The sequence below is a fragment of the Aristolochia californica genome, unplaced genomic scaffold (assembly GCF_029961685.1).
Source record: "Aristolochia californica isolate CCGP_79_NKW_82.1479 unplaced genomic scaffold, dmAriCali1.0.hap1 SCAF_9, whole genome shotgun sequence".
Classification (NCBI taxonomy): domain Eukaryota; kingdom Viridiplantae; phylum Streptophyta; class Magnoliopsida; order Piperales; family Aristolochiaceae; genus Aristolochia; species Aristolochia californica.
This window is the reverse complement of record NW_027182290.1, coordinates 31,110,211-31,134,896: the sequence shown is the minus strand read 5'-3', so window position 1 is coordinate 31,134,896 and position 24,686 is coordinate 31,110,211. Positions and strand designations below refer to the sequence as shown.

The 24,686-nt window shown below is 39.6% G+C and overlaps 1 protein-coding gene and 1 pseudogene across 1 annotated transcript; both read right to left on the bottom strand.

The window, feature by feature from the left end:
• Positions 1-1,592: 1,592 nt before the first annotated feature.
• Positions 1,593-3,408, bottom strand: LOC137940770 (extensin-2-like; annotated as a pseudogene).
• Positions 3,409-21,129: 17,721 nt separating this feature from the next.
• LOC137940769 (extensin-2-like) lies at positions 21,130-23,109 on the bottom strand. Its single transcript, XM_068785896.1, has 2 exons — positions 21,373-23,109; positions 21,130-21,275 (listed from the first exon to the last, which is right to left on the bottom strand). Exon 1 carries the CDS (start codon positions 23,107-23,109, stop codon positions 21,409-21,411), a length of 1,701 nt encoding a protein of 566 aa, XP_068641997.1. The 3' UTR covers positions 21,130-21,275; positions 21,373-21,408.
• Positions 23,110-24,686: the final 1,577 nt, after the last annotated feature.

Sequence of the window (24,686 nt, the reverse complement as noted above, 5' to 3'; positions counted from 1 at the left end):
CTGGGTAAGCCTTTTAAGTCTTGTTTAAACGAAGACCTGGGGGAGAGAAAGGAGGCATTCAATGTCACGACCTCCTTCTTGGGTCGGCCGCCACTGAAAATTTCTACAGGAATAATCTAAATGTTGACGTCTGGTTTCGGTTTGGAGGTCTGTTGGGGTATTCAACTCTTGCCGAGCTGTTACGGCAAGACGGGAAAGCTATGAGTGCTTAAGATTGAGTACTATTGTGATCTTGCCAAGTGAGCGTGTTTAACCCCTCAGACGCTCACAGATTGCCTAAGCGTCATCTACCATTTGTGGATTTCATCAATGTGAAAGCTATAAATCGGATGCACGGTCAAAACCAGGTATACAAAGGAATTGGGAGTCTTCTGAAGACTCTGTGCTTAGTGCTTGCTGTGCTTTTCAGCCTAAAAAATGGAATACTTTAGAGCCTTTGGTGACTTAATGATCATGTCCATTGAGGTCACATCCCAAGGCTAATCAAAACCACCCCAGCGTGTCCGGTAGGCTTGAGCAATTTGTAGAACTAAACTTTTAACTGAGTTTTAATACTATGACTAAATTAACTGATGACTCATTGATAGCATGGTTAGGAAACTCGGTGAGTCACTCATTTGTCTCGGCAGAGTCCACTTGGTTCAGTTAAAAACGAACTTATAGAACTGGGATCAGTTTTGTTTAAATCGGTTGAGTAAAACCTAACTCGGCTCGACTCCTAGCCGGGAATTCGATTTGGCCTGAGTTCCATTCCGATCATGTCATAGGATTCATAACTCGAACAGTCATACAATGGTAGAATCATGTCAAAAAGCACTTACATCACACCATTTTATTACACATATATTCATATGACACTAATATTTATTACCTCTCCATTTAATAGAAATTAACACACGAAAAAATACACATTCCTGATTTTAATCTCTTCAAATGTAGGATTAGGGTGGGATTCGATTGAACATCCGATCTATACAATATTATGAAATAAAAAAAATAAAACAACGACAACAATGACAACATCTAGGTGTTGACGAAGAAGTTTTTTGTACTTCTGTGGCCTGTGCGTCAGCTTTGCCGTCTCCACAGTCGTGGTAATTTGCGATTGCAGTTAAGCTTTGAGCTGTCTTATACCGTGTTTCTTGATCTTCTCCTTCTGCCGAAACAAAAGGCCGCAGGAAGCAAAAGTGTCTGCAATGAAGTAGACGAAAAGAAAACAAGGTTTACGGTTGTAGTCTTAGGGTCAACAAGGGAATGAGCTTAGGGTTGGATCATATTAATCAATATGGGATAAGTTTAAAGGTTTAGCCTACGTATCTTGCATTTCATCACTTCCAGACTTTACCTACTGTATCGTGTATGTCTCTATTATGAAACTCAACAAAAAGGAAGCAACTCAAAGAGAAATTAAATTCACAAACTCTTCCCATTTAATGTCTCCTTCTCAACTGCAATACATGTACTCACAAATTAACCGGATAGGGTTTCTTACCCCATTTATTTCGCAAACGTAAGGATTTTCTAGTCTCATATTAAACTACGTTTCGTACAGACAAAATGGAAATAAACGGCTGGACCGGAGTGCTTGCCATGCATGTAAGAATGTATTGCTGACGAGTACGTCTCCCAGCTTCAACTCTTCTCGTGTCTGATGCTCGCTTTTGAGCAGATGCATCAGGTTTGAAGACAAACTCCAACGACTCAGAATTCTCTTTATTCTCGCTATCTTATAGTTGCTGCAAGAGAAAAAGAATTTAGCAAAATAACTGTTAACAAAAGCGTAAATTACAATTTGAACTTCGCATCATTGGGCTTTAAGTAAAGAATGCTTACACAAACCAAACAGAGCTATGAATACGTTGATTGGCCTTAGTAGCCCTTGGGAGGTGGGGGAGAGTTATAGTAGTAGTGTATTGGTGGTGACGGTGATGGAGGGGGTGGTGACTTGTAGTAATAAACCGGAGGAGGAGACTTAGCAGGTGGAGGAGGTGATTTATAGTGATAGGGAGGAGGGGGGGACTTGGCTGGTGGAGGAGGAGACTTATAGTGGTAGGGAGGAGGAGGAGACTTAGCTGGCGGAGGAAGTGACTTGTAGTGGTAAGGAGGAGGAGGTGACTTAGCTGGTGAAGGTGGTGATTGGTAATGGTATGGAGGAGGAGGAGATTTGGCTGGTGGTGGTGGTGATTTGTAGTGATAAGGAGGAGGTGGGGACTTAGCTGGTGGAGGAGGTGATTTTTAGTGATACGGTGGAGGTGGAGATGGTGATGGAGGAGGAGGTGACTTGTAGTGGTAAGGAGGAGGTGGGGACTTGTCTGGTGGAGACGGCGATTTGTAATGATATGGAGGAGGTGGAGATGATGATGGAGGAGGAGGTGATTTATAGTGGTAAGGAGGAGGTGGGGACTTTGCTGGTGGAGGGGGTGACTTGTAGTGATATGGAGGTGGTGGAGATGGTGATGGAGGAGGAGGTGAGTTATAGTGGTAAGGAGGAGGGGGGGACTTCGCTGGTGGGGGAGATGACTTGTAATGGTATGGAGGAGGTGGAGAGGGTGAAGGAGGAGGAGGTGAGCTGTAGTGGTAAGGAGGAGGAGACTTAGTTGGTGGTGGAGGAGATTTGTAGTGATATGGTGGAGGTGAAGATTTAACAGGTGGAGGAGGTGAGCTGTAATGGTATGGGGGTGGTGGAGATGGAGACGGAGGAGGTGGAGATTTGTAATGATATGGTGGAGGAGGTGACTTCGCTGGAGGTGGGGGTGACTTGTAGTGATATGGTGGTGGCGGAGGAGGTGACTTATAGTGATATGGTGGTAGAGGAGAAGGAGATGGAGGAGGTGGAGACTTGTAATGGTACGGTGGTGGAGGAGACGGGGACGGTGGTGGTGGGGACTTGTAATGGTATGGTGGTGGAGGAGATGGTGATGGTGGAGGTGGGGACTTGTAATGGTATGGTGGTGGAGGAGATGGTGACGGTGGAGGTGGGGACTTATAGTGGTATGGCGGTGGTGGAGAAGGAGGAGGAGGTGGTGGAGACTTGTAATGGTATGGTGGTGGAGGAGATGGTGATGGTGGAGGTGGGGACTTATAGTGGTATGGTGGCGGTGGAGAAGGAGAAGGAGGAGGTGGAGACTTGTAATGGTATGGCGGTGGAGGAGATGGTGATGGCGGAGGTGGGGATTTATAGTGATATGGCAATGGTGGAGAAGGAGACGGAGGAGGTGGAGACTTGTAATTGTATGGTGGTGGAGGAGAAGGGGGCGGCGGTGGTGGGGACTTGTAGAGATAAGGCGGAGGAGGAGAAGTGTAGTAATAAGAATGCTTATCAGTGTCTGCCTTGGCGATTGCTATCAGGCATAGTGCCACTGCGAAAGCTAGGCGGGCCCAAAGCCGCGGCTGCCCCTGTCTGCGCATCTCTGAACCTCCCCACCTTGATGGGAAACCAAGAAGCAAGTTCACGGTTTGCATGGGCAGCAGAAGCCCTTTATATAGAAAGCCACCGTCCTATAGTTGCACATCAGAAAATACTATAACTAGTTTAGTTAAAAGGAGCAGAGCAGCTGTATTCAACTTCAAAAATAATATTTCCGCGTTTGGTGTTGCGTTCCCACTTCGCATTATCTCTCACGTTTGGTGTTGCGTTCCCCTTAGGAATCAAACTGAGACCAGGATATCTGTAATTCGGAATTTCTGTAGTAGGTGGAGCTGGAGTTGAGGCCCCCCTCTACATTCAAATTCAGGTACTGGCGACAAAATAGGGAGTCAATCGTCGCCCTGACTGATTGGATATATTATCGAGCAGCTCGGATAGCGAAGGTCAATTGTGCAAGTTTCTGGCCTACATTCTTTCCTCTCGTTATTATCTGCTGTCTTTTTCTGTACCTGCATTGTTTTTTTCCTCTATATACAGTGTTGACTGATCAATTTTACCGAAATACCAGTTTGAAACAACTTATTTATGAAAACAACGAAGATTTAAACTTATTTACAAAACTACCAAACTTTGACCGGTTCACTGTATATGTGGACAGTCAAAGGTGACACCTAAACTTTGACTGCTTACGTGTCGCCTCATCATCATAGCGATACTGTAGATGAACACAGAGGCTGACATGTCATTATTATTGATACGTCTGCCAAGTAACTTACCACGTCATTACATATTACTTTCTTTTTGCCATGTCATCGAGGGCCATGTAAGCATCCGCCACATCAACCCTCACATATGTTTTTCATTCTAATCTCTTCCACGATATTTCTCCTCGCCTCTCGTCTCGCCTGCTCTCCTCTCGTCGCTCCCCTGCTGCCGCTGCTCTGACTCGGCCTCGACCTCGACCTCGACCTCGACGCCCCCCTCTCAACCGCTCTCTCTTCGCCTCAACCCAGACTCTCATTCTTCTTCTTTGTTCCCCTCTATTCATCCTCTCGCCACCGCTTTCTCAAAACCGAAAACTTATCATTTCATCTCTTCGTCGCCCCCTCTCTCAAAACCGAAAACTTATCATTTCATCTCTTCGTTGCCCCCTCTCTCAAAACCAAAAACTATCATTTCATCTCTTCATCGCCCCCTCTCTCAAAACCGAACCCTATAATTTCCTCTCTGCGCCCCCTCTCTTAATACCCTATTATTTCACTCTTTCGCGGCCACTTCTCTCAGAGCCGAAGCCCTACTCACCCTGCAAACCCCAATTTGAATTTCAGAAGCCGATTTAGCAGGGTGATTTTTTAGGGTGTTTGTTAATTGAATCTAATTATTGTGTTTAATTATAATGTTGATTTGAATTTAGGTGTTTAATTACTGTATTTTTTTTGTGGTTTACTGTTTAATTTCTGATTTTATATTAATGAAATTTCTGTCAATTGCAAATAAAGTAAAATTATTGTAAAGTTTAATTTTAGTTTATGGATTTTCTGTATAATTTATTGTATTTTCTGTATAATTTGTTGTATTTTCTGAAGTTGCTAGTTTAATTTTAGTTAATTTCGTTTACTTTTCTGATTTATGAAGTTGCATTTTACTCTATTGAGATAAGATTTGCAGGATTTTTAGTTGCTAGTTGTTGTTAAATAAATTTGAAGTGTCATTGAATGATCATTCTATGTGGTGAGGAACTTTGGGTGTTATAAATATCCACCACATGGGTTTTTTTGTTTTGTTTTTGTTTTATTATGTTTACCTTGGTTACTAAGATGGGTACAAATTCTATTTAATAGTAGGTTGGGTAATGGACAGTGGGTTGAGTCCTGTTCAAACTAGGTTGATTCGCTTACACGGACGTCCATTAGCCAACGAAACCCGACCCCTATCACTAACGAGGTACGGTTCGTAGTGACTGCGAAGTCATATGGGGCTCTACTAGGGGTGTTCGGTGAATTTGGACTTAGGTGTGTTTTTGCATTATTAGGACTAGTCATCTGTTATAGAATTAGTTCGATTAATTTTTAAATGTTGTAGAATGTTGTTGAATAATTTTGAAGTGTTATAAAATGATTTTGCCATGTGGTGAGGAGATTCGGGTGTTATACATAACCACCACATGGTATTTTTTTTGTCTACGTTTTATTGAGTTTCCATCTGTCCCTAAGGATGGGTAGAGAATCTGATTAAGAGTAGGTTGGGTCCAATTCAAACTAGGCTGAGTTGCCTGCACGGGCGTCCATTAGCCAACGAAGCCCGACTCCCATCACTGACGAGGTATGGTTTGTAATGACTGTGAAGTCATATGGGGCTCTACCAGGGGTGTTCGGTGAATTTGGACTTAGGTGTGTTTTTGCATTGTTAGGACTAGTCATCTGCTATAGAATTGGTTCAATTAATTTTGCTTGTAAATAAATGTGGTCTTAATGCTTTTAAGGTTTGTCTTGTTTCAGGAAATGTTGGCTAGTGATTTTTTAGTGTTAAAAATGAGAACAAATCAAAGTGGATACCAGAAGGTAATTGTCTTTGTGTTTTTAGTTTAATGAATTTCAGAAACTCCACAACTTCGTTTGTTTGGTAGGAAATATAAGTATGTTCCCTTGAATTTGATCCTTTTCAGTCATCATGGACGAAAACTGTCTCGAGAAAATGGCTAAACATCAAAACTAGAGCCGATGAGTTTCATTGCGATAACACTATAAAAGGTGAGTACTCTCTCTCCTTCTTTAAATTTTTTTGTAATGGAAGTCATGCTAGTTTCATGGTCCCTCACTTTCATGCGTCAATGTGCTTTTCCTTTTTCAGAACAAAGAAGGAAAAGTTGTTTCGACAAAGACCGAGACGTTTATCTAAATGAAGAAATTTCAGGCAAGGCCCTTTGTTATAATCAGACGAAAGAGTGGAATGAGAATTTTAATATTCTTTGATATTTTGATGTAAAATTATTTATTAACATACGACTTTCCATTGATCATATTTAGAGCTTTCAAATTAAGAAAAAAAGATTGAAAACTGTGTGCAGATTGGTAATGGGTGGATAGATTCGGAGACAAACCAGAATGGCTTTGTAGATTATGCACGGAGTCATGCAATGATATCATATGAGAGTTACAGGGAGATTTTAATTTTTCTCTTATTGATGAAACTACTTGGCAGAAGGATAACTTTGATGATGAGGAAAAGGAGCATTATGATGATGAATGAGCTAGGTGTACCTTTGGCTGTTGAGACTTGAGATAACTTTTAAACTTGTTGAATGCATAATTTTATCTTGCTAAATAAATTTTATGTTGGGTTTGCTTTACAGTTTGAGTCTATTTGGTTCATCCTCTATGAAGGTTGTTAGAAAAACTGGGTGTGCTATAACTTGGTTCAAGAAATGTAATTTCAGTCTTTGAAGCCATGTCAAATATGTTGGGACGCCATGGCTCCCATTAACGATCTCTTTGACATCATTGTATAACATTTAATTTCTCTTGTACCTTGACCACAATTTAACATTTTTTGCTTCAATGTTTCTATCATATTTTTCAATATTCATACTTTTTTAGTTAATAAATATTTTAAATTAATAATAAAAGGTGTTGTAAGATTTTTAATTAACTAATGTATTTTTTAATAATTTATTATTTAGTAAATAAGGTCATAAAAGTATACAAATTAATTGTATTTTTAAACTCTAAAATATAGTCTTTGTATATTTTTTATTTTAAAATATTTTAAATCCATAGTAAATGGGTAAGAGTTAGATTTTTTCTATTTATAAATATTTTAAATTTCTAAATATTATTAATTTTTAAATAAGGTGATAAAATTATACAAATAAATTGTATTTTTAAACTTTAAAATAATTTTTTTGTATATTTTTTTAGTTTATAAATATTTTAAATCGATAATATATGGGTAAAACTTAAGAGTAAGATTTTTTAAATTTATAAATATTTTAAATCCATGATAAATTTTTAAGAGCTAGATTTTTTATATTTATAAATATTTAAAATTTTAAATATTATTATTTTTTAAATAAGGTGATAAAAAGTATACAAATAAATTGTATTTTTAAACTCTAAAATAAGTTTTTGCATATTTTTTAAATTTATAAATATTTTAAATCGATAATATGATGGTAAGACTTAAGAGTAAGACTTTTTTTCTTTATAAATATTTTAAATCTAATTATTTTACTTATTTTATTTTATTTTTAAAAATATAAAGTAATAAAAAGTGTAACGATAATTTTTTTAATTAATAAATATTTTAATTGATATTAAATGGGGTTAAATAAGTAAGAGTTATTTTTTTAATTGTTTATTAAAATTTAATAATTTTTTATTTTTTATTTTAAATATGAAAGGTAATAAAAAGTGTATTTGATTTTTTAATTTTTTTTAAATTTATTCAAAATTTTATCATGTAATGGCATGGTAGATAATATGTCAATAATAATGACGTGGCAACCTTTGTGTTCATCTACAATATCGCTCTGATGACGGGGCGATGGGTAAGCAGTCAAAGCTTACGTGTCGCCTTTGACTGTCCACATATACAGTGGACCGATCGAAGTTCGGTAGTTTTGCAAATAAGTTGAGATCTACGTTGTTTTCATAAATCAGTTGTTTCAAACTGGTATTTTGGTAAAATTCCCTTTTTTTATAGTCGGTACAAAATTCTCTCTTTTTATAAAATGAAAAAAAGGATATGATACGCTATTATGCATCGTTGATTTGTTTCAAGGAAAATAATGGGTCAATTATTTGTGAGACTTAGAGTTGTATATTTTTTCCAATTACATGCTTAAAATGCATAACTCAACTCATTTTGTCATGTAATTTGTACATTTTGAAAGGGTCAGATATAGAATTTGGGGCTTGTTAAGCATTATTACAAATGATTAGATTGCTCTAGTTCATCTCCTAGGTTTCCAGCAATGAGATAACCTCATGCATTACATGATTTGTTTATATTGATTTTTTCTAGGGAAAATAATCTTGGGGACATATCCTGAGTATAAGAGAAGAAGGAAACCTCTTTATATGGGCTGAAATGGAGTATACATTAATTTTTATAAAATACCCAATAAAACTTCATTTACTTAAAGTCACTTTGTTCAATCATTTGACAAAGTAGTACCCATTATTAATTTAACTTATTTGATAGCTTTGAAAACGAATTCTTACAAGAATTGCAATATCAAATCAAACTGAGAAGAATGTTTCGGAACTTAAGCACGGTCCAAAACATTATAGAGCCTAGCTTGAGTGGGTTTTATGTTAATTCACCACTTCGTAGAAATAGAAACAAAGTGCCATGAGAACTGAGAAACAGTACTCCTTCGTTCAATTGTCATGCTGACATTGATAGGTAGGGGCGACACCAAGCTAAACCAACTAGAAAACCGTTCGAGTTTGGCTAAAAAAAAGCTCGACTCAGTTCAATTTTTACTTGAGCTTGGCTCGAACTCAAACATGAAATAAGGCTCATTAAGTATAACATGCTAAGCTCGAGATTTTCCAAACTTGGCTTGTTAGCTTGTGAGTCAACTCGTTAACATAGATTTTTTTTTATGAAAATACCCTTTACTCTAATTGCTCTCGTCAATTCCCTCTTTAGTTGGTTAATAGTTGCAATTATTTACCTCAAACCTCAAAGACGATTGATCATTCATCCCCTTTGGACCCCTCAACATCTAATGTTGTTGTTTGCTAATGGAAAAACACTATTGATTGAAGTGTTTGTTCTTTATTTTAGGTTTATTAAGGTGGTCATTTACATTAGTATGCTCCATTACCAAGTCTTGGACTCTGTGATACCTTGCAGTTCAATGGTACCAAGGTCATCACAATATTCTCTTTATTTATTTTTCTAATTTTTTTGTAGTTTTAAATGTAGGTTGGAGCTTGAACCTGGCTTGAGTTGGGGCTCAAAGTTGGTTAAAAATTTTGGGCTCAAAATCGATTGTGGAAAATTACTTCAAAATAAAAATTATCACACTCTACAGACAATGGGGGAGAATATATGGGCCTAAAAATTATCTTTCTTTAAATGGGATCTCTCACCTAATCACTCCATCCCATACACCTAAACACAATGGCTACTCAGAAAGATGACATCGTCATATTGTTTGAAACTAGCCTCACCTTACTTTCTCATGACTTCCTTCCAATTACCTTTTGATCCCATGCATTTGCCATTATTGTCTATTTAAGAAATAGGATGCAAACCACTAAACTCAATCTATCATCTCCCTATGAATTAATTTTCCAAAAAATGCCAAATTATTCTTAACTAAATATTTTTGGTTATTTATGTTATCCTTGGTTTTGTCCATATACATCTCGCAAAATTTATCAAAGGTCTAAACCATGCATATTTTTTCGATACTCGTTATCTCAAAGTGCTTACTTGTGTTTTGAACTATCTACTTCAAATATATTTGTTTCTCATCATGTCAAGTTTGTAGAGTCGGTCTTCCCATACAACTACCTTAATAATCACCTACCTCATCCCACCTCCACAACCATAGATACTTGGATTCTCCTTATGCTTATTATTTCATCAACTACGTCACCACAACTGACTTCTAACACTCCACCTCAAGGGAGCCATCAAGACGTGCCTCCTTCTAATGAAAATTTACAAACCTCTAAGACACCAGCACAACAAATAGAAAATGAGCAGCAACCACAACCCGTCTAACCATCACCAAATGCTACTCATCCATCTATCGAAACACAATCTACCACCCAACAACTCACCCAACATCGCATGCCCACTTAGGCCAAAAATAATATCTGTAAACCAATTAAAAAACTCAACCTTCACACCCACATACCATCCCAACCCGATCTTGAACTTGCTTCCATGACTCAAGCCCTCAAAGATCATAATTGGCATCGAGCTCTGTCTAAAGAATATGATGCTCTTACACATAATGGGACATGGGAGCTAGTTTGTCCTTATGGTATTACTAATCTTGTTGGTTGCAAGTGGATTTTTCGAATGAAAATGCACTTTAATGGGTCTATTGACAAATTCAAATCTCGTCTTGTGGCAAATGGATTTATCAACGACCAGATGTGGATTACCATGAGACATTTAACCCGGTTGTTAAGTTCACTACCGTGAGACTTGAACTTAGTATTGTAGTTAGCTATGGTTGGTCCCTTCATCAACTCGATATTAATAATGCCTTTCTTCAAGGTTGGTTCTCGAAAAAAGATTACATGGCACAACTTCCAGGATTTGTTGATTCAAATCATCCAACTTATGTCTTAAACTGCATAAAGCTATTTATGATCTCAAATAGACTCCATGGGCTTGGTATTATGAACTATGTCAATTTTTTGTGGGTTCACGTTTAAAAAATTCTCACTCTGATACTTCCTTATTTACTCTCAACACTGACAAACATGTTCTATTTTTACTGGTGTATATCAATGATATTATTATTAGTAGTAATAGTGATGACCTTATTTCTCAATTTGTTGATTGTCACCCTCAATGTTTCTTTCTGAAAAATTTTGGCTCACTTTCTTACTTCCTTGGAGTTCAAGTTGTTCCACATCACAATGACATATTACTCTCTCAACGCAAATATATCCAAGACTTACTCAAAAGAACTCATGAAAGATACTGACCCTATTGTCACCCCATTGTTGACAAACTCTTCATCACTTACCATGACCTCAGGCTCTCCTCTTTTTTATCCATCTTAGTTTCATGAAGTAGTTGACATTTCTTTTGATGTCAATAAGATGTCCCAGTTTATGCATCAACCGATTAACGAGCATTGGGTACTTGTTAAAAGAATTTTACGATATTTATGTGGTACATTGGATAAAATGCTTCTTCTACATTGTAAGTCTCCTATATCATGGGTTTTGGATTGCCGATTAGGTTGGAAATAAAAATAATTACTCTTCCACTAATGCCTACCTTATCTATCTAGAGTGTAATCTCATTTCCTAGATTTCAAAGAAGCAATACATTGTTTCTCTACTGAGGCTGAGTATTGATCAGTTGCTGCTACTGTTGTTGAATTTCGGTGGGTGTACTATCTAATTACTGAACTTGGTGTGACTTTGTAGTTTTGTACTATTGTCTATTGTAATAATATTGGTGTAACTCAGTTAAGCTCCAATCCCGTGTTTTACTATAGAATGAAACATGTAGCAGTTGATTATCACTTCATCCGTGATCAAGTTCAATTTGGTCTACTTCTTGTTGTTTCTACTGACCAACTTGTTGATCTCTTTACCAAGACATTGCCACTTTTAACTGCTAAAAGGTAAGATTAACCTCTCTAATTGTGACCTATCTTGACATGGCATAAAGAACAAAATACTAGTCAATTGAGTGGTCCATAAGAATAGGACTCCTCTACTCTTTTGAATCACCCTTCTATTCAGGTGATTTCTATTGTAAAATTGCATATAAATACCACTCTAAATCAATACAAAATCGTGGTTCAGTTCAGTCTCTAATAGCGCCTTCGGCGGTGATCAAACATAACACTGCCACCACAAAGTGAGCACATCTGCAAGTCCCCTTCTGAGTCTTTTGATTTAAATTAGAATCGACAAGTGCTTGGATGCCTGAACTGTGAATGTTTCTGACGCGTATTTGAGTTGATTACCTTTTTTTATAGCGAATTCTTAGGTAGAAAAAAGACCTTTGTACCAACCCAATATCTGAGATCAGTTTACCGACCCGATATCTGATTGCAGTCTCTGGGTAAGCCATTTAAGTCTTGTTTAATCAAGTCAGGCCGAGAGAAACGAAGACCTGGGTGAGAGAAAGGAGGCATTCAATGGCAACAGTGTCTGAGGATTGTTGTGAATGGAACGACCTCCTTGGGTAGGCTGCCACAGAAAATTTCAGCAGTAATAATTTAAATGTTGACGTCTGGTTTCGGTTTGGAGGTCTTTCGAGGTATTCAAGTCTTGGCGAGCGTCTTACGGCAAGACTGGGAAGTGGAAAGCTATGAGTGTTTAAGATTGCTTGGTATTGTGATCTTGCCAAGTGATCGGGTTTGACCCTTCAGATGCTCACAGATTGCCCAAGCGTCATCTAGCATTTGTGGATTTCTGCAATGTGAAAACTAAAAATCGGGTGCACGGTCAAAACCAGGTATAAACGAAATTGTTAGTGCTGTAGTGGATCAGCTTTGACGTCTCCCACTTGTGCTCATCGGCCATTGCAGTGAAGCTTCGAACGGTCTTAGACTGTTTCTTTATCTTTTCTTTTGTAATCTATGAAACACGCAGTCGAGAATTATCCCAAAGGTGAGGGATGACCAATTAAAAGAATTACCCGGTGTCAGAGCGAGAATCATCTCTGTGGTGAAAAAAAAGACCATTCTTAAACGGAAGCAATATAAAGTGGTCATCGTGGACGTCAGGACAGAAGACTGGTTGATTGTTATATATACTTATAAGCGTAAGTTTGACTAGTGTATTAGGAGTTTCAACTCACTTCCATGAATCAACTTACTAGCATTTTCATATAAATATGTCGAAACTAAAATACATTATTGGTAAACAAAAAATAAGCAAAATTACATGATAGGGATTTGTTGCTCCTGATATTTCACAAACTTAATCAGTCTTAAACTAAAATAGGTTTCTCACAGACTAACAAAGAAAGGAATTTCTAGACTGGAACAAGTTTCCCCAACTTAGCATGTGTCATGCATTTAAGAATGGCGATCACTCTGCTGGGGAAAAAGCTTCGTAAGATTAGGGCGATAAAGGGGACAGTGGAGAGAGAGATTTAAGATCAAATATAGGCGCTGATAAGGGTGGTGAGGTCTCAAAATCATATGTATGTGGTGGAAAAGCTTCACTACTCTGTGGGAAAAGCTGAGGTGGAGCAGGAGAGAGTTGGTAGGTCTGTGGTGGAGGAGCAGATTGAGCTGGATGGGGATGCTTATGTGGAGGGGCAAACACTGGTGGCTGTAATGTGTGCTTATATGAGTTTGGAGCTGGTGGTGATTTCAGGCAGGGCAATGGGAATGGTAGCGCTGGCCATTTGTTGTGGTATACCGGAGGCTGAGACGGTGACACTGGTGGAAAGTTGTAAGGGAATGGATGAGGAAGAGATGAAGTTGGCGGCTGTTTGGGCTTGCTCTGATGATGACCCAGTGGTGGTGAAGGTGGTGGCTTGTTGAATTCAGGCAGCGGGTGGAAGCTGAAGCCATTTCGAGTTCATGATAAGGTTGGTGGAGATGGTGGGTTAAATGGGTGTGGCCAAGTGAAAGGAGGAGGCAGTGAGACATTGGGAGCAAGTAGTGACTTAAAGGGGTGAAACTCATCGAAGTCATAAGGTGTCGCGGTAGCCCTATCAACTGCTATCAAGCATAATTTCGCCAACACTATGAGACCACGGTGTTAGGAATTAGACACCCTAATTCCAAACTAGCGATAACAATAATAATAATTGCAGAAGAAAAGAAAAACTAGTACAAAAAACACAACAAGATTTATACTAGTTTGCCTCAAGGTGAGACTACATCCTGTTATTCACTATAAAGATGAAATAATTTACAAGAGAGATCGCACACACTTATAGGTGTTATTTTTCTTTAACCTCTCTAAGCCGCAACTAATGCACCTCGGATGATGATAAAAAACCCTAATAGCCGCGCCTCCTCAATTATAAAGAGAAAACTAGGGTAATCGGATACAAGAGTAAAATTTCCAAATTGTCCTTAATGAAACAACAGTTAATATATTGTAGACCGAGAGGGGCTCCACAACTTAATACACGGGGCATCATCATGTCTGCCTCAACTTAGTCCTAACTCCAAAATCTCCGCCTTAGTATTTGAATTTGAATCAAAAGCAATGGGTTCATGGATGAGTTCTTGGATGAGAGTTTCTTAGTTATGTTGCAGTTGATTACCCTTATAATGGAAAGACATCGGTAGAAAAAGTACCTTCTTACCAACCCAATATCTAATTTTGGTCTCCATGCGGGTAAACCTTCTAGTCTTAGTTAATTAAGTTAGGCTAAGAGAAACGAAGACCTGGGTAAGAGAAAGAAGGCTTGGAATGTCAGCTTGAAGACCTTTTATTGACCTAATCTCATATTAGAAAGAAATACTTTCTTGTCGGGGAGGGAGAAGAGCTCTTTATCCCCTTCTCTCTAATTACCACATGTTTTTTGTATTCTTTATTAAATTTACTTAATTTTAGGAATATTTTAATTTTAGATGATTCTTCATACGTTTTGGGTTAACGGGTGATTGAATTGGTGTAAACTAAATAGAATAGGTATGACGATGCCTAGTACCTACTCCATTTTTTTCCCGTTTGCATCGCCTCCCAAATCCACTGTGAAGGACTTGGATGTTGGATCATAAACTTGATCCATGATCCAAGTACAAATAAAGCTTTGTAATGAAGAGATGAGTTGGCAACTTAAGTCGGTAAGCTCGTTGTGTTGGCAAGCAGCTTGGAGAAGAAACAAGATAAACAAAGTGTGTGGCAATGAATTACCATGAAACAGAGGCATATGTGGTGATTATTCACCCTTGATATCTATAAATATCCTGTAAGCCATGTAAAACGATAAGAAGAAGAAAGAAAAGAATACAAAAAGAGTTATAAACAGTTCTTCTTCTTCTTATGTTTCTGTGTACGAAATTCCAGAATGATGCAGAGACGATAGAGAACGAGATAGAGCAAAAGAGTGATCATCGTTTTCCAACATTGGTATCAGAGCAAGGTCGAACGACGATTTCGGTGGAGAATTTTTAGCAGAAGTTTTATGGTTGTAGAATTCCAAAACAGAGAAGACGACATATCTCTATTTCTTCGACAGAAAGAAGAAGATGGTCTCTCGGACCGGCTTCCTGTGGTTCCCGAATCATTTTTGTTTTTGAATCCGACCGGTTCACGGATCTGGATTCATTAAAAAGAATGGAATCCCATGCCGTCAGACTTGTCCAGTTCTCACTTGACCTGGTTCCAACTCGACTAGTTTGGCTCAACTCAGTGAGTTGACTCAACAACATTTTGGTGGCTCGTAGCGGCTTGTCCAACGTCCGATCGAGGTGATTTTGGCGGCATTGGATTCATCTCATCGAGAGATTTGATTCGATAAGGTATAAAAGTTTTCTATATTGAAAATATGGCAAATAGTGTGTCATCCTTTGAAGTTCCGACACTCAACAACAATAATTATGACAACTGAAGTATCAAGATGAAGGCCCTTCTTGGAGCACACAATGTCTGGGATATCATTGAAAAAGACTTTAGCGAGCCGGAAAGAGGAGATGCTCTTACACAAGATCAAAAGACAACTTTAAAGGATTCAAGAAAAAGAGTCAAGAAAACTCTCTGCCCTATCTATCAAGCATTAGATGATGATGACTTTAAAAAGATTTCGAGTGCAACCTCCTTCAGAGAAGCGTAAAAGAAGTTGCAAACCTTTTACAAAGGAGTCGAGAAGGTGAAGAAGGTCTGTTTCCAAACATTAAGAGGTGAATTTGAATCCTCACATATAAAAGCACCTGAGTCTATTTCAGACTAGCAGTTGTCTCTAATCAATTGAAAAGAAATAGTGAAAAGTTAGAAGATGTATAGAAAAGATACTCCGCACATCGTCCTGATGATTGAAGAAACTAAATACTTGGAAGAAATGACGTTCAAGCATCTCAAAGGAATATTACAAACCTATGAAGAAAACATAAAAGGAAACAAAGACTTCACAAGATTAAAGAATCTACTTGGAGTCATAAGATCAAGTTTAAACCGGGAGGGGGGAACTTAAGTAGGTAACTTAAGAGATGAGCTGGCAACTTAAGTAGGTAAGCCTCGTTGTGCTGGCAAGAAGCTTGGAGAATAAGCAAGATAAACAGCAACGTGTGTGGCATTGTATTTGTCATGAAACAGAGGCTTATGCGGTGATTATTTACCTTTGATATATATAAATACCCTGCAAGTCATGTAAAACAATAAGAAGAAGAAAGAAAAGAATACAGAAAGAGTTATAAACAGTCGTTCTTCTTCTTCTTTTTTTGTGTGTGAATTCCAGAATGATGTAGAGACGATAGAGAACGAGACAGAGCAAAAGAGTAATCATCGTTTTCCAACATTGGGCCTGTTGTAAACATGAATTTTCCACTGTGAGGGCCAGGTTTAAATCTCTCTTTTCTAGTGCAAAGAGGCAGAAGATGAAGAAAGAGGAAGGAGAGCTTCCCCTCTCTTCTCCATATATTGAGGGGAAGGCATACTGTCCTCATTTAGGATTCTCTATAAAAAAATTCTCGCCAGGCTTCTTCGTTTCTAACAAGATCAGTGTAGCAATCTCAGACAAGGGACAAGAGCAGTTTTGTGTAAAAAGATCAGAAAATGGATTGTTTTAAAAAAATCGTGGATCTTAATGTCACTCGTGATCAAAGTTTTGTGCGACCATGCGTGATCTTTGGTCCATCAGAGATTATAATTTCTCCGATTCGGATGCGAACGTATGAACAACCATAAAAATACCATCTACGCGTTGACAACGCATTTGGTTCTTTAGCTGTCGATCAGCTTTAATTTCTCCCAGTACATATGAGAAGGAACACAAGAGATGTTACGATTCACAAATGTTTTTCCTTATACTTCTCAACTGAAATACATAATTAATACCAAACAACAGTGGAAACAAAAATCAAAAACATATTCTGGTCTCTAAATCGTATTTAAACCAAGTTTCTCACAGACAAGATGGAAAGAAACTGCTTCACTGGGCATGTTTGCCCTCCTTTATTTGGCTTGCATTACATAGCAAGTGTGCCATGAATGTAAGAATGGCGGTCACACTGTTGGGGAAAGAGCCTCGTAAGATGACAAGGGCGATAAATGGGACAGTGGGGAAAGAGATTGCGTAGGTAAGGGTGGTGAGACCGGGGACTCGAAAGAAAATGGAAGTGGTGGAAAAGCTTCACTCCTCTGTGGAGAAAGCAACAGTACTGGAGCAGGTGGAGCTGGAGATTGATGATAGGTATGCCGTAGAGGAGCAGATTGAACTGGATGGGGATGCTTATATGGAGGGGCAAAAAGTGGTGGCTGCGATGTGTGCTCATATGAGTTTGGAGCGGGTGGTGGTTTCATGTAAGGGAATGGGAATGGTAGCGCTGGCCATTTGTTGTGGTATACCGGAGTCTGAGACGGTGACGCTGGTGGAAAGTTATAAGGGAATGGACGAGGAAGAGATGGAGATGGAGGCTTTTGGGGCTTGCTCTGATGATGACCGAGTGGTGGTGAAGGTGGAGGCTTGCGGAATTCAGGCAGCGGGGGGAAGTTCAAGCCGTGTCGAGTTCCTGATGGGGTTGGTGGTGATGGTTGCTTGAATGGGTAGGACAGAGTTGGCCAAGCGAGAGGTGGTGGCAGTGCCACACTGGGAGCAGGTAGTGAGTTGTAGGGGTGAGACTTGTCGAAGCCGTAAGGCCTCACTGCAGCCTCATCAGTGGAGATCAAGCATAATATCCCCACCACAAAGAGAATACAGGGCGTCCTCATGTCCACCGCAGCCTAGTCCAAACTCTGAAGTCTCCTTCTGATTACTAGAATTTGAATCAGAAGCAACGGGTCCCTTAACTGTGTGTGTTCCTGACTTGTTTTGCAGTTGATTACCCTTTTATAACAAGACCCTAGGTAGAAAAAGAACCATTTTACCAACCCAATATCTGAGAACTAGTTTACCGACCCAATATCTTATTTTAGTCTCAGGGTGGGTAAACCCTTTAATCATGTTTAATTAGGCTTGGAATAGCAGCAGTCTCTGTGGTGTGAAAGGAACGACCTCCTTGTCGTTGTTGGCCGCCGTTGAAATTTTCTGCTGTAATGATCTAAATGATGATATTTGGTTTGAGTTTAGAGGTCTTCCCGGGGACTTCAAGTCTGCTCTACGGAAAAGGCAACTGGATTAATTCTCTTTCAGTGCCAAGACAAATACTGAGTTTTCTTGTCATAATAGTCATTTGCAATGTATGTGAGGTGCGCATTCTCAGTTCTCTCCAAGTCTTCAAAACAATATGTGGGTGTTGATTTGTGTATGGTCCTTGGGAATTAGTGTGCTGACTGCTTACATGGCATCTTCGACTATACACGTAGTTGGTCAAAGTTGGGTATTTGTGTTAAGTTGAAAATTGAACCAATCTTGGACCAAACTCAAGCTTGGTGGTAATCGTTAGAGAAGCCTACCATATGTTGAATCTTTCTTGCCACACTTACCTACATTCCCAGTCGATGTGAGAAAGTTCTATGAGCCCAAAAAATTAAAAAAGAAAAAGAAAAACAGAACCCCTCTCATGCTGACAAAAAGAACGAAAGAGAAAGAGTAAAAAAGAAGCCTTCAAGTTCAGCAATAGAGAGGCTACGAGGGGGAACTCCATCCCACCTATCTCCCTTTCTCTTTTCAGTAGGGAAAAGGACTTACACTGTCGCTTGCATACAGAGACATACTTGAAAAGCAGGAGAGATGACTAGTAGAGTTCTATTCAACATTAGCAATAATGAAATCCAATTCAACCCCAAACCCAAATGCCAACGGAATTTTTTGAACAAGAAAGTCTTGGAAGGTAAGAGTCTAGATGGATGCGACATCCTTGATTTCTCATCCAAATTTGGGGATGGAAGTGAACCATTAGATATTCATGGATTCAATACTTGCCTTGTTAATTGATGCATCACTCTTGGAATCCACATGAGAGAGAGCCCCCTCTTTATTGAACAATTTCCACATGAACTTCTCACTATCCTTGGAAGAATATACAACAAAACAGAGGTGAAGCTGCAAATCCTTTTATGTCCCATGACAGATGGCCGTCCAGGTTTTAAGAATTTGAAAATAATCTGTGAAACAGAAGTTGGAATTGTCAGTCAGTGTTGTCGAAGTGGCATTGCAAATAGGTTGGATGACCAATATCTTCTGAACCTCACTCTCAAGATAAATATGAAGGTATCATGGAGATAATACTCAGAAGCAGTGGGATATCCCCATGTTTTGGACAAGTGGGTCATCATCAAATGGTGTTTTATTGGCATTTTATTAGTTCTTATCAGCTATGAATCCTTTAGGCACAGGGAACAACTATAAGGCACCAAACAGGCTCTTATGCGAACCATGTGACACTATCCAAGCTATGAAACCATTAGTAACACACTTTTTAGTAACACACTTTTAAGTTACTCATTTTAATTATCATCATAATTATGTACGGAGACTAACATAGTTAAAACTCATAGGCTAACAAGGGAAGTTTTGTCCATACCCATCTTGTCCTATATGAAGGGAAGGAGCCTATGTCTTTCCCGCAACCTTTCCTTCTCTTTGGCCTAATTTAAAAGCCAATTAAAATGATTGAGTATTTTCCTTCTTCTAAATTTTCAAATTAATATAGCTAAAGAAAACATTAGGTCTAATTAAACACGCGGGATAAAGGGAGAGGAGGAAAGGGAAACATGGGAGAGGGGGTCTATCCTTCCTTTTCTTTACAAGAAGAAGGGAGGAGGAGGCCCACTCTTGTCATCCACAATGAAAACATAGAGATGGGGACTCCACCCTACACTATGAGAAGGAGGCCCTCTCCTCAACCCTAGACTATGAAGAGAGGGAGAGATACTCAACCATCTGATTGTCAAGACCCTTTAAACCAAGTTAGCTATATTTGCACCATCCAATTAATTTCAGTTTTGTGAAGCAAATGATCAAATATGAGTAACATAATTCATTCTGTCACGAATGATTAGTAAATAAGTTTAATAGTGTAAATCTCTAAAAATAATTTCCTCTCTAGGTTTCTTTGTTACAAGCACTTGCAAACTGATCGAAAAAGACGTGCAGGCATGTTTTAGAGAATAGAAAAAGGGTCTGAACCAAATTTGACAACTTACGCAAGTTGGCTGTTTTCTATTAACTAATGTATTGAGCCTTATCAGCACAAGTTGAAATCTCTTACATTATTGGTGTAAGCTCTGTGATAAGCATGTTTCGATAATCAATTTAAAGTGGTATATGCAATTCTTTCACTGGGTTCAGTTTCGATAATCCAGGATTGTTTTAACTAATAGAGGGCCTTTATGTTTTAAAATTTGTTCCATCGCATTTGATCTTTGCTCCACTAGAAATTATAATCTCTTCAAATGTACGATTAGGGTGGGATTCGATTGAACATCCAATCTATACAATATATGAAATAAAAAAAAAAAAGTTTTTTGACGAAGAAGTTTTTTGTACTTCTGTGGCCTGTGCGTCGTCAGCTTTGCCGTCTCCAAAGCCGTGGTAATTTGCGATTGCAGTTAAGCGTTGAGCTGTCATATACCATGTTTCTTGATCTTCTCCTTCTGCCGACACAAAAGGCCATCGGAAATACAAGTGTCTGTAATGAAGTAGGCGAAAAGAAAACAAGGTGTACGGTTGTAGTCTTAGGGTCAAGAAAAGAATGAGCTTAGGGTTGGATCATCACTTCCAGACTTTACCTACTGTATCGTGTATGTCTCTATTATGAAACTCAACAAAAAGGAAGCAACTCAGAGAGTAATTAAATTCACGAACTCTTTGCCATTTAATGTCTCCTTCTCAACTGCAATACATGTACTCACAAATTAACCGGATAGGGTTTCTTACCCCATTTATTTCACAAACGTAAGGATTTTCTAGTCTCATATTAAACTACATTTCGTACAGACAAAATGGAAATAAACGGCTGGACCGACGTGCTTGCCATGCATGTAAGAATGTATTGCTGACGAGTACGTCTCCCAGCTTCAACTCTTCTCGTGTCTGATGCTCGCTTTTGAGCAGATGCATCAGGTTTGAAGACAAACTCCAACGACTCAGAATTCTCTTTATTCTCGCTATCTTATAGTTCCTGCAAGAGAAAAAGAATTTAGCAAAATAACTGTTAACAAAAGCCTACATTACAAATTGACCTTCGCATCCTTGGGCATTAAGTAAAGAATGCTTACACAAACCAAACAGAGCTAATAATACGTTGATTGGCCTTAGTAGCCCTTGGGAGGTGGGGGAGAGTTATAGTAGTAGTGTATTGGTGGTGACGGTGATGGAGGGGGCGGTGACTTGTAGTAATAAACCGGAGGAGGAGACTTAGCAGGTGGAGGAGATGATTTATATTGATAGGGAGGAGGGGGGGACTTGGCTGGCGGAGGAGGAAACTTATAGTGGTAGGGAGGAGGAGGAGACATAGCTGGCGGAGGAGGTGACTTGTAGTGGTAAGGAGGAGGAGGTGACTTAGCTGGTGGAGGTGGTGATTGGTAATGGTATGGGGGAGGAGGAGATTTGGCTGGTGGTGGTGGTGATTTGTAGTGATAAGGAGGAGGTGGGGACTTAGCTGGTGGAGGAGGTGATTTGTAGTGATACGGTGGAGGTGGAGATGGTGATGGAGGAGGAGGTGACTTGTAGTGGTAAGGAGGAGGTGGGGACTTGGCTGGTGGAGGCGGCGATTTGTAATGATATGGAGGAGGTGGAGATGATGATGGAGGAGGAGGTGATTTATAGTGGTAAGGAGGAGGTGGGGACTTTGCTGGTGGAGGGGGTGACTTGTAGTGATATGGAGGTGGTGGAGATGGTGATGGAGGAGGAGGTGAGTTATAGTGGTAAGGAGGAGGGGGGGACTTCGCTGGTGGGGGAGGTGACTTGTAATGGTATGGAGGAGTTGGAGAGGGTGAAGGAGGAGGAGGTGAGCTGTAGTGGTAAGGAGGAGGAGGAGACTTAGTTGGTGGTGGAGGAGATTTGTAGTGAGATGGTGGAGGTGAAGATTTAACAGGTGGAGGAGGTGAGCTGTAGTGGTATGGGGGTGGTGGAGATGGAGACGGAGGGGGTGGAGATTTGTAATGATATGGTGGAGGAGGTGACTTCGCTGGAGGTGGAGGTGACTTGTAATGGTATGGTGGTGGAGGAGATGGTGACGGTGGAGGAGGTGACTTATAGTGATATGGTGGTGGTGGAGGAGGAGATGGTGGAGGAGGTGACTTATAGTGATATGGTGGTGGTGGAGAAGGAGGAGGAGGAGGTGGAGACTTGTAACGGTAAGGTGGTAGAGTTGAAGGAGAAGGAGGAGGTGGAGACTTGCAATGGTATGGTGGTGGAGGTGATGGTGACGGTGGAGGTGGGGACTTATAGTGGTATGGTGGTGGAGGAGATGGTGACGGTGGAGGTGGGGACTTATAGTGGTATGGCTGTGGAGGAGAAGGAGAAGGAGGAGGTGGAGACTTGTAATGGTATGGTGGTGGAGGAGATGGTGACGGCGGAGGTGGAGACTTATAGTGATATGGTGATGGTGGAGAAGGAGATGGAGGAGGTGGAGACTTGTAATGGTATGGCGGTGGAGGAGATGGTGACGGTGGAGGAGGGGACTTGTAATGGTATGGCGGTGGAGGAGATGGTGATGGTGGAGGTGGGGATTTATAGTGATATTGCAATGGTGGGGAAAGCGACGGAGGAGGTGGAGACTTGTAATTGTATGGTGGTGGAGGAGAAGGGGACGGCGGTGGTGGAGACTTGTAGAGATAAGGTGGTGGAGGAGACGGGGACGGCGGTGGTGGAGACTTGTAGAGATAAGGTGGAGGAGGAGAAGTGTAGTAATAAGAATGCTTCTCAGTGTCTGCCTTGGCGGTGGCAATCAGGCATAGTGCCACTGCAAATGCTAGGCGGGCCCAAAGCCGCAGCTGGCCCTGTCTGCGCATCTCTGAACCTCCCTACCTCTGCTTCCGTTTTGATGGGAAATCAAGAAGCTAGTTCACGGTTTGCATAGGCAGCAGAAAGCCCTTTATATAGAAAGCCACCGTCCTCTAGTTGCACATCAGAAAATACTATAACTATAGTTAAAAGGAGCAGAGCAGCTGTATTCAACTTCAATAATATTCTGCCAACGCCATTTTTCCACGTTTGGTGTTGCGTTCCCACTTCGCATTATCTCTCACTTGTTTCCCCTTAGGAATCAAACTGAGACCAGGCTATCTGTAATTCGGAATTTCTGCAGTAGGCGGAGCTGGAGTTGAGGCCCCCCTCTACATTCAAATGCAAGTACTGGCGACAAAATAGGAAGTCAATCGTCGCCCTGACTGATTGGATATATTATCCAGCAGCTCGGATAGCGAAGGTCAATTGTGCAAGTTTCTGGCCAACATATGATTCGCCCTCATGCATCGTTGATTTGTTCCAAGGAAAATAATGGGTCAATTATTTGTGAGACTTAGAGTTGTATATTTCTTCTAATTACAAGCTTAAAATGCATAATTCAACTCATTTTTGTCTTATAATTTAAGTCACTTTGTTCAATGATTTGAAGCAGAACTATAAGTAGACGTGTTTGACAAAGTAGTACCCATTATTAATGTAACTTATTTGATAGATTTGCAAATGAATTCTTACAAGATTTGCAATGTCAAATCAAACTGAGAAGAATGTATCGAAACTTAAGCACGGTCCAACAAAATTCTGGGGCCTAACTTGAGTGGGTTTTATGTTAATTCACCACTTCGAAGAAATAAAAACAAAGTGCCATGAGAACTAAGAAGCAGTATAACATAAAATAAGGCTCATTAAGTCTAACATGCTAAGCTTGAGATTTTCCAAACTCGGCTTCTTAGCTTGTGAGCCGACTCGTTAGCATAGATTTTTTTACGAAAATACTCTTTACTCTAATTGCTCTCGTCAATTCCTCTTTAGTTGGTTGATAGTTGTTATTATTTACCTCAAACCTCAAAGACGATTGATCGTTCAACCCCTTTGGGCCACTCAACATCTAATGTTGTTGTTTGGTAATGAAATAAACACTATTGATGGAGGTGTTTGTTCTTTCTTTTAGGTTTATTACGGTGGTCATTTACATTAGTATGCTTCATTACAAAGTCTTAGACTCCTCTGTGATATCTTGCAGCTCAATGGTACCAAGGTCATCACAATATTCTCTTCATTTATTCTTGTAAATTTTTTGTAGTTTAAATGTAAGTTGGAGCTTGAACCTGGCTCAAGCTGGGGCTCAAAGTTGGTTAAAATTTTTGGGCTCAAGATCGATTGTGGAAAATTACTTCAAAAGAAAAATTATCAATACAGACAATGGGGGAGAATATATGAGCCTAAAAAATTATCTTTCTTTAAATGGGATCTCTCACCTAATCACTCCATTTTGTATGAAACTAACCTCACCTTACTTTTCTCATGCCTTCCTTCCAATTACCTTTTGATCCAATGCATTTGCCACTGCTATCTATTTAACAAATAAGATGCAAACCACTACACTCAACCTATCATCTCCCTA